The following is an 11170-nucleotide window of genomic DNA, read 5'->3' on the forward strand; positions in this document are numbered from 1 at the left end:
GTATGCAGTCCATGGACCGAGCAATCGGACCATCGATCGCATATAAAATCGCTTGACATAAAAAGTTGGTTGAAATTTCTGTAGTGTGTACCCAGCTTAAGGCACAGACGTTTATCTATGTTTATCATCCGGCTGCATTCTAGAATTCCAGGTGCATTCTAGATTGTGATGTCACAGGGGACAGGTCTCCGCAACGGCAGAATTCCGTTTCAGTTGGTGAATATCTTGGGAAGGAGAAGGTGCTGTGATAGTACAGGCCATCCTTAGCTGGTGTTATGGACGATGTTATGGACGTAGACGAAGCCATCTCCTCGTCCTCGTCAGGCTTCCAAGCAAGCAACATGGAACGCAAGATGAGTGCAATGGCCTGCTCGATTTTTAACGAGTTGAGACTGGAGGGCATGCTGTGCGACGTTGTAATCAAAGTCAACGGCTTTGAGTTCAACGCTCATAAGAACATTATGTGTGGTTGCAGTCCTTATTTTAGGTCAGTATATATTGACTTGTTGAGTAGCAGAATTTAATAGAGTCTTAGATTATTTATGGTCTTCAGTGAACCATTTTTGTGACACTCCTTCACCCTACAACCCTGGGATAGTTCATTCATAATTTTAGGGTCATTTAGCTGGGTTAAGACCTTATATAAATTTTTCTCTTCCTACATATTCTTCTGTGCCCAGTTTTCTTTACCTAGTTGGGGCTTAAAGTGCTGGGGCAAAAAAATCAGAATGGCCACATAATAATATAACAGAATCTTGGAAGAATCTTGTGGGAGGAAGTGACCTGTCCACGTTTGTGATTGTATTAATGAGGGTATGACTACAAGTGACAGATGTATTGTCACGATGTGAGGAGGGAGGAGCGGGAATCCACAGACTTTGGGGTAGATTTATCAAACCTTCTAAAAAGAGAGAGTGGAGATATTGTCCATAGCGACCAATTAGATCCTAGCTATCATTTCTGTAATACACTGTATAACATGATAGCTAGAATCTGATTGGTTGCTATGGGCAACACCTCCACATTTTTCATTTTAGAAGGTTTGATAAAGCTACCCCTGAAATATAAATGATTATTAGCCCCATTAGAAATCAAATAATATTGCCTCCTTAATATAATGTTAAAAAATATTGCCCTTTGAATGTATTGTTACATTAATATTGGCACCTTAATATGATCAGAAATTAATTTTGCCCCCCCATTAAGATATTTATTGATTCATTTTTCCCCATTAATCAATATATAATGATTGCCTTCATAATTAATGAATCTATTGTGCTCCCGCCTATGTTCTGAATGTTTGTATACTTACCATTTAAGAAAAAGAAAACGGGATGATACTTTCAAACTGTACGGTTTAAAAAATGCGATTTTATGTGCCGTTTGGCATCTAGTAAATCTCACAATTTCCAAACCGCGCACAAAATCGCCAACATTTTTTTTAAGTAAATATAGCCCACAGGAGTTCAATGGTTTTCATGCCGGGATTTCCCCATTTTACGAATTGCCCATTAATTTTACAGCTAAGTAATTGAATCTCAATATGCCTAACTAAATACGAAATAAAATAACAAATCCGTCATTGCTGGCAAGTACTAAGTGGTCAGAGAACAGAAGTGAAGATGAAGATTAGAATAGTCAGATCCCAGACTACGGATTGAGGACATTTAGTTATTTCAACTTTTTTGGAGTAAGACACAGACGTTTAGCCGGTCTGTCTATGTTTATCATCCGGCTGCATTCTAGACTTCCAGGTGCATTTTAGATTGTGATGTCACAGGGGACAGGTCTCAGCGACGGCAGAATTCCGTTTCAGTTGGTGAATATCTTGGGAAGGAGAAGGTGCTGTGATAGTACAGGCCATCCTTAGCTGGTGTTATGGACGTAGAAGAAGCCATCTGCTCGCCCTCATCAGCCTTCCAAGCAAGCAACATGGAACGCAAAATGAGTGCAATGGCCTGCTCGATTTTTAATGAGTTGAGACTGGAGGGCAAGCTGTGCGACGTTGTAATCAAGGTCAACGGCTTTGAGTTCAATGCTCATAAGAACATTTTGTGTGGTTGCAGTCCTTATTTTAGGTCAGTATATATTGACTTCTTGAGTAACAGAATTTAATGTTGTCTTAAATTATTTATGGTCTTCAGTGAACCATTTTTGTGACACTCCCTCACCCTACAACCCTGGGATGGTTCATTCATACTCTTAGGGTCATTTAGCTGGGTTAAGACCACCTGTTATATACATTTTTCTTTTCCTACATATTCTTCTGTGCCCATTTTTTTTTAAAGTTGTTGGGCCAGAGCATAACAGAATATGGTGAAAAATCTGAGGGCAGGGCTACAAGTGACAGATGTATTGTCATGATTTGAGGAGGGAGGAGCGAGAATCCACAGACTGTGGGGTAGATTTATCAAACCTTCTAAAAGGGAGAAGTGAAGATATTGCCCATAACAGCCAATTAGATCCTAGCTAGCATTTATCTAATACACTGTATAACATGATAGCTAGAATCTGATTGGTCGTTATGGGCAACACCTCCACATTTCCATTTTAGAAGGTTTGATAAATCTACCCCTGAGAGTAAGTTAGTGGGAGGAGCAGTCTACCCCAGGGGCAAAAAGCTCCGATTTCCTTTTTCAGCGATTTTCTCGGGCGAGTTTGAACCCGCTGATGTATGAAAGTGCGAGTAGATAATAAATTGCCAATAAAGTGATGTAACCAAAATTAACGAATCGCCAACCCTACTTTTGCCAATTCTAAGAATACAGGTCACCGTATGTATGAAGCTGCGATTTTGCAAACTTGCCTGAGCATGGTGGCTCAGTGGTCAGCACTTCTGCCTCACAGTGCTGGGGTCATGAGTTCAATGCCCAACCATGGTCTTATCTGTGTGAAGTTTGTATGTTCTCCATGTGTTTGCGTGGGTTTCCTCTGGGTGCTCCGGTTTCCTCCCACACTCAAAAAAAACCCCATACTAATAGGTTAATTGGCTGCTATCTATTTGACACTAGTCTCTCTCCCCCTCTCTCACTGTCTGTCTGTGTGTGTGTTAGGGAATTTTGACTGTAAGCTCCAATGGGGCAGGGACTGATGTCAGTGAGTGAGTTCTCTGTACAGCGCTGCGGAGTCAATGGCGCTATATAAATAAATGGTGATGATGATGATGATTGCTGCGAAAATTGGCCGAATCAACACACTGCTTTGGATAGGCGAGATTAGCAAACACATCAGATTTCCACTGCTGGCCAATGTTGACCTAACAGGAAGCACAATACAAGTTTTAATTTATTATGTAATCATGATTTCTTGTTTGGAGTGGCAAAAATGATTATAAAATAATTGTACGGGTGCCAAATTATTTTATGACCAAATGAATCGGCCAAATGTCATTAATGATTATAAGTAAGGGAATTTTTATTTTCTGTTATTATATTATAGTGTCACTAATCTTCACAGTTTCAAGCCTGTCCTGAAAATGCTCTTTTTGAGGATGTTTATCAAATGTCGTGAATATTCTGGTATTATAATCCTTAGTTTAGTAGAAAACTTTATAACCTTCTGGCCACATTTTATTTTTCTTCCTTTACAACAGTCACACTCCATCATTCTGCCAGGGCTACTTTCTCTACCTACATTTCACTACACACTTTATTTCTGTACTTCCATAGAAACTTGCTGGGCAAACAATCCATACAGCCTTATTTAACACAAAGTTCATGTTTAGGAGGACATTGGTCCGGTCATCATCATCATTTATATTGCGCCACTAATTCCGCAGCGCTGTACAGAGAACTCACTCACATCAGTCCCTGCCAAGTTGGGGCTTACAGTCTAAATTCGCTAACACACACACACACACACACACACACACACACTAGGGTCAATTTGTTAGCAGCCAGTTAACCTACCACAGTATGTTTTTGGAGTGTGGGAGGAAACCGGAGCACCCGGAGGAAACCCATGCAAACACGGGGAGAACATACGGTCCACTGTACAAAACAAGCACTTCTACCTTATGTCTCATCTCTATCATCTCTTCTACTCTTTCCTTGTTTATTACTGTATTGTTAAAGTGCAGCTGTCACATATACACAGTAGAGACTTACATTTTGCGGGCTGAACGAATAATTATGAGAATGCAGTCTATCCATTCACTGTGAGCCAGTACTCTTGATAAGTCAGGCTCATGAATATTATTCAATCAGTGCTCCAATATGTCACTGGCTCGTAGTGAATTGATCGGTTGCGTACTGGTGCATTCCGCGTAATGGATGGAGGTGACTTACGAAGGCACAATATTCGAAACGCCGCACAAAACCAACTTCCAGGCACATATATATACGGTGGCCATGTTTTCGACAGAGCGCAATTTTGCATAGGCTGACAATGGTTAAGAGTCAGCTCCATTTAGATCGAGATCTGTTAGGGTGTTAGCCGGTGTTTCTGACGGTAGAAATACCAGCGGAAATATGACCCACATTAAAATGCAGACGGGCTAAATGCCGACATGTATCTCGTTTATTGCTGTTTTGAAGTCTTTTTCTTATCAGAGGCTCACTAGCTTTTGAAAATATCAGAATAGACAATACTAATAAATACATAAATACATAAAAAGCAATGAAACCCCCCCATAAATCAGTTAAGTAATACAAAAAATATAATAATGAAGACTGAAAAAGATGACCCTCAACTCCTCCCCAGAAAAACAATACTGTCCAATGTCATGTTTTCATGCAAAAATGTTGATTCCAATATCATCATCATCATTTATTTATATAGCACCAACATATAGCGTAGCGCTTTACAATTGGGGACAAGCATAGTAAACTAATAAACAAACTGGGTAAAACAGACAAAGAGGTGAGAAGGCCCTGCTCGCAAGCTTACAATCTATGATATAGAGGTTATGCTTTTGACCCGGAACCCTATAGTAGCGTTAGAATTTAATATGTTTTGGGACACTATAGGGTTAATAATGATATCCTTTTTTTCTCCCGACAGAGCCTTATTTACCAGTAATTGGAACAGCACCGAGAAGAGATTATATAACATCCCTGGCATCTCACCAGATATGATGAAACTAATCATAGAGTATGCCTACACTCGTACTGTGCTCATCACCAGAGACAACGTGGAAAATCTTTTGGTTGCAGCTGACCAGCTGAACGTCGTGGGCATTGTGCGAGCTTGCTGCGAGTTCCTGATAGGCCAACTGTGTTTGGAAAACTGCATCGGCATCTGTAAGTTCACGGGTTGTTATTGTTGCCCGGAGCTCCAACAGAAAGCCTACATGTACATCCTACACAACTTTGAAGATGTGGTTAAGACCTCAGATGAGTTCCTGGAGCTGTCGGTGATGGAGTTTAAAGACTTTATAGAGAAAGACGATCTGAACGTCAAGCAAGAGGACGCTGTGTTTGAGGCCATCCTGAAGTGGATCGGTCATGATCCAACAATGCGGCAGCATTGTATCTCTATCCTTCTTCCAGAGGTATTGTTCAAAAGTCTGAAACATGTTCCCTCTAAGCTTAATCTGTAATTGATACTGTTAAACTATCAGATTTACAATACTGTTCTTCGGAGTGGAGTTAGATTATTAATGTGAAAAAGTGCAAAGCGTGTCATTTTACTATTTGTTTAAATTTGCTTAATTATATTAGCAATATAACACCTAGCGCATTCATAGTTGTTGATATCCTGGTGTTAGGAGCTGCGTTAAATCGGGTCTCTCCTCCCCACTTCCCTGCACCGGGGCCCACAAGTCGTTAGTTCCACCTCTGTCTCATCCATCCCTTAAATGAACCATATGGAACATTTCAGCTTTTCAGTACGTCAGTTACTTTTCTGTGTTTGAATGTTTTTACTATTTTAGTTGATGTGTTCCTAGAAATGTCTAATGAAAGTGGCCTTGAAAGTTCCAAAAACACCCATCTTATTGGAAGTATAGAATGACCACACCACCTGAATACCCGTTAAATAGCTCCCACCATCCTACCAAATACAAACTTTCGAACCATCTTGGCCCGCAACCTCGCAAAAATCTCTGTACTATCACAAAAGTAGGCACATGACTTCTTGCGCTATACATTTGCCCTCTTGCACTTTAATAAATGACCTTTAATCATTTTCATTGATGACACAACAGAACTCTAACAAGTGTCAAGGGATAAATAACTTAATAGAAGTACCAAAAATGGACAGAACACTGAAAGTTACAACGTATGGGATAACGTCATGAAAACAATAACTTTTCTTTATAAACCGCGATTATCAACCCCCGGGGCAGCCATCTGAGTCCATTTTTCCAGGGCTGCTGCTCAATGAAAAATTCTGCAGTATTTAAACATTTTCAAGTTCAGCTTGTCAGGAATAGACTGGATGGGACTATGGCAGGGGTGAGTAACTGCTTAAAGAGCAAGTAAAGTTACTATTTGAAATTGTTATATATCAAAGGCTGAGTATTTTTTAGATCAATAATATACTTGTAATAAATGGAGTGTCTATATTTATTTGAATACGCCTACCATATTCTAAGTCACTCCTCTGCAGCTGATTTCCATGTTAGCATGGCGGTGCTTCTGCTTCGGAGCAGACACAAAGTGACTGACAGCTTGGCAGTCGTACTTTGAAAAAAAAAACATACACTGTGTAAATTGGTTGGCACATCCACAGGGGTAGAATCAGTGATTTAACCACAAGTCAAATTAGGAGGCAAAGCCTGGTTAACACTGATCAATGGCTTTTACCTTTATAAGGTGTGAAAATGTCATTTTTGGGGTTTCAGTTGTCCTTTAACCGCTGGTATCTCAGTGAACAGACTCGGGAATTTTTATCAACTGTGGGAGAAGATATAAAGAATTTATATTTGAATTCTCTTTACCCAGTGTAAAATAATGAACTTGGGAAGAAATTATCATATGGCATAGTATTATATTTGAATCATAGTAGCAGTTCAAAATATAGGGGAGATACTTTGGCGGTTATTTCAAATAAGTGTAAACAGTGCTAGCAAAGAGCTTGTCAGGCTAATACAGACATGGCCAAACGCATGGCTCTCCAGGTGTTGTGAAACTACAAGCCCCAGACTGCTCTGCTAGACAATAGTCAGCTGATAACTAGCAAGCTATGCTGGGATTTTGTAGTTTCAAAAACACCTGGAGAGCCTCAGATTGGCCAGGTCTAGGCTAGTGGAATACCTGGCTGCAATTACAGAAGGTTAAGTGATAGAAGCTACTGCCAATGTCCAACTTATCTTCATTTCTGAAAGTGCCCTGTGCATTCTGCTTTGCAATTTTACTCGCTGACTACGGGTTATCTGTAACTGAATTGTAATGCTTATTACTCGTGAACTTTACTAATAACGTTGAAGAGAATATGTATCTTGCTAAATATAAATATGCACTTATAATAAGATGTTTTAACTATTTTACTTCCTTTCCCCACCCTCACTTTTTTTCTATGTGAGGCATTTGGCTGCGTAAATGATTGTAATGTTCCTTGCCTAGGTTCGACTGGCCTTGATGCATGCAGAATACTTCATGAACAACGTCAAAACCAATGACTACGTAAGAGAGAGCGAAGAATGCAAGCCTGTTATCATTAATGCTCTCAAAGCTATGTATGATCTCAATATGAATGGCCTCGCCAACTCGGATTACTCAAACCCAATGACCAGGCCACGTCTCCCTTACGCCATTCTATTCGCCACCGGTGGCTGGAGCGGTGGTAGTCCCACAAACGCCATTGAGACTTACGATTCCCGCGCTGATCGGTGGGTCAATGTTACATGGGAACACGAGAACCCCAGAGCTTATCACGGAGCAGCGTACTTAAAAGGCTATGTGTACGTTATCGGCGGATTTGATAGCGTGGATTACTTCAACAGTGTGAAGCGTTTCGATCCTTACAAGAAAACGTGGCAACAAGTGGCCCCGATGCACTCCAAACGATGTTATGTCAGCATTGCTGTCCTTGACAACTACATCTACGCTATGGGCGGCTTTGACGGCTATGTTCGGCTAAACACTGCCGAGCGTTATGAACCGGAGACCAACCAGTGGACATTGATTGCCCCCATGCATGAGCAGAGGAGTGACGCAAGTGCCACCATGCTGAATGGAAAGGTAAGCAGAGAATGCCATATCAGTTATAATCACTTAGATGATATCATGCAACTTGGCTGAGACGGAGCCATATTCTATCACCTCTATGGGAATCTGTTGCATTGTGTGGTGGGATTAGGAGAGGGCTGGAATTAGGCTATGATGTTCCAGAGGCAACATTGGACTCTTTATCCCTTTAAGCCCCAAAGAACTGGCGCTGCCTAAATAGTGGTAAGAGCTGCTCCCGTTTTAGGCACAACGCCAGGAGCAGGAAGCACAGCTTGTCACCATTGGCCTGAGAGCTGTCTTTCCTTCAGTTCTAGCCTGTTCGGAAGATAAAAAGCTATCCCATCATGACTTTATGATGCAATATAGGTCATCATGCAGTGCTCCCACCATCCTGTTTAACCTGGCTAGCGGCACAGGGCCCATCAGGACCCATGCAAATGAAGGTCATGACCCTCATTATTACGCCCCTGCGGTCAGTGGAGGGTAAAACACCTATACACCAGGACCACCTTTAATAAACAACTTATTAACATCTGGCTCGTTAGTGGTGGAAATCCAGGATTCTTTACTTCAAAGTAGTAGCACACAATGCCAACACAGAATGCATTGCATGTAGCTGTGTGAAGAACAGCAATTATAGTGTAGATTCATCCATACCAGACACTCGAGCAAAGTACGTCAACTTTATATCCTTACTTAATCAATGTAATTATTATAAGAATGTATACAATAATTATTTACAATTATTCAGTGTGACTCTCAACAATTGGAAAACATTTAATTTCTTTGAATATTGATTTTATTATAATTTATATTTATAATTACTATTCTAGTTAATGATGTAATATGTGTTCTTGTTAGTTTCTGTATTATTTATTAACTTTATTACAAACTCACATATGTTGTATGTATATATATATATATATATATATATATATATATATATATATATATATATATATATATATATATGTTACATACATAGAAAAAAAATATTTCTTTAAGATATTATTTCTTTTATTTATTGATATAATATAGTCATGTGTATTGTAGATGCTTTTATTCTGCCTTATGCTGAGCTTACTAGATGTTCCCTTAGTAAATGACTCCCCCTTAGATATACACATATCCTTGTCTCACTCTCAGTGACACATTAGAGTAAATACTTTTGGTAACGGAAATCTATGAAAAGTGTAGATGAATAAAGATAGTGGAAGTTGTGAATAATTTATTTCTGTACAGGTCTACATATGTGGTGGATTTAATGGCAACGAATGTTTGTTCACTGCCGAGGTCTACAGTCCCTGGACCGGACAATGGAACATGATCCCCACAATGAGGTGTCGTCGTAGTGGAGTAGGAGTAATTGCCTATGGAGATCAAGTCTATGCGGTACGGAGGTCTAAGATTGAAATACTGTTTTTATTTCCCATAGTCCGATATGTAAAACGCCTCTGTCCAATAATCAGGACTAAACATTGGCTCACACCTCACAGTCATGCTGCCACACAAAGGCATGCATGACTGTGTAGAAAATAGGCACAAGGTTTGCAGATGCTGCTTAACCACCACTTATTTGTAATGTGTACTCTTTGTCTTATAAAATCATTGAACAGAGGTCTTCAAACTCCATCACCACCTAAAGTGGAGAATCAGAAGGGGGACCAATCAGAAGCTGCAATGTCCATGATTAAGGCTTCTCATTGGTCCCCTTGCTCACACCCCCTCCTCAGTTTTACATTTGTAAGCATTACAAGTGACTGTTTGACGTAAAGTCGATTGTACAGTATTTAATAAAATAACTCTAAATAGCTAACAGAAGACACAATCACACAGCATGTTATTTACTATTTCTATCTCCTACAATGCAAGTAGTGATGATCCCTAATGTTTTTACTCTACAGGTTGGCGGTTTCGATGGAGCTAACCGCCTGCGCAGTGCCGAGGCTTACAGTCCCATCACCAACACCTGGCGCATGATGCCCACTATGTTCAACCCACGTAGCAACTTTGGCATTGAGGTAGTGGACGATCTTCTGTTCGTGGTGGGAGGATTTAATGGTTTCACCACCACCTCCAACGTTGAGTGTTTTGATGAGAAGACGGATGAGTGGTACGATGCCCGCGACATGGGTATCTACCGCAGTGCCCTCAGCTGTTGCATGGTGCCAGGGCTTACCAATATTCGAGAGTATGCGGCCCCCCGAGACAAATATATCCGAGATGAGGTCAAGGGGTCATCTTCCACAAGTACACTGCCAGTATGATTATCAACAAGTACAACAACAGCAAAAATATTGTTTCATCAAGCAGACCACCTGCTAATAAAAATGCGCAATCTCAATTACTGAAATAATTACGGTATTATGCTTTTTGTAGATCAAAAATATTTCATCTAATAAAAACTAAAATGTGGAATAAGTTAATTAGATCAATGTGTACTATATATACATATATATATCTATATAGAGAGATGAGCACAATCATTCAGCAAAATGTCAGATGTATCTGAATTTCAGTGACTTCCCACGCCCTGGTGAAGGTGACATGGAAGAAAAATGGAATTGGAACAAAAATGTGTTTTAAAATATAATATTTTTTTGAACAACAAATTCTTTATGAAAAAGTTAAAAAATAATATCAAATTGAACAATTTTGCATTAGAAATTCCTTTCTTACATCCTTATCATGATCAAAAAGGAATGTCAAACCATTAAGAGAATAAACAAAAGTGTTGCCATGAGTTACAGCATCTTTAGCTGCACCTGTTTTACTACTTAATAATACCTTGTCCTCTTTTTATTTTATTTTAAATTAAACATTAAATGCATTTTTAAGACAGGGTACAGAAGAAAGCAGGAAGAGGATCAAAGGGAGAGGGGCATTATGTGTGGTGAGTGTGGTACTGTACAATTTATTACATCATGTTATTCCTCATCATCATCATCATCATAAGTTATTTATATAGTGCCACTAATTCCGCAGCGTTGTACAGGCAATTCATTCACATCAATCCCTGCCCCATTGGAGCCTACAGTCTAAATTCCCTAACATACACA

The 11170-nt window shown here is 39.7% G+C and overlaps 1 protein-coding gene across 1 annotated transcript; it reads left to right on the forward strand.

Moving 5' to 3' along the window:
* The first annotated feature begins 1835 nt into the window (after positions 1-1835).
* KLHL10 (kelch like family member 10) lies at positions 1836-10463 on the forward strand. The gene is made up of 5 exons (XM_075184131.1): positions 1836-2078; positions 5002-5491; positions 7506-8123; positions 9354-9503; positions 10016-10463. The coding sequence occupies exons 1-5, from the start codon at positions 1879-1881 to the stop codon at positions 10376-10378; spliced, it is 1821 nt and encodes a 606-aa protein (XP_075040232.1). The 5' UTR covers positions 1836-1878; the 3' UTR covers positions 10379-10463.
* The last annotated feature ends 707 nt before the right edge of the window (positions 10464-11170 follow it).

This window comes from Mixophyes fleayi, chromosome 8, assembly GCF_038048845.1.
Source record: "Mixophyes fleayi isolate aMixFle1 chromosome 8, aMixFle1.hap1, whole genome shotgun sequence".
Lineage (NCBI taxonomy): Eukaryota > Metazoa > Chordata > Amphibia > Anura > Limnodynastidae > Mixophyes > Mixophyes fleayi.

What these genes read in the sequence shown, in the direction of transcription:
- KLHL10 (XM_075184131.1), top strand. Translation starts at nt 1,879, where the DNA reads ATGGACGTAGAAGAAGCCATCTGCTCGCCCTCATCAGCCTTCCAAGCA. An exon ending in GGTTGCAGTCCTTATTTTAG is followed by an intron (nt 2,079 to 5,001) that starts GTCAGTATATAT and finishes TTCTCCCGACAG; the next exon opens with AGCCTTATTTACCAGTAATT. An exon ending in CCACCATGCTGAATGGAAAG is followed by an intron (nt 8,124 to 9,353) that starts GTAAGCAGAGAA and finishes ATTTCTGTACAG; the next exon opens with GTCTACATATGTGGTGGATT.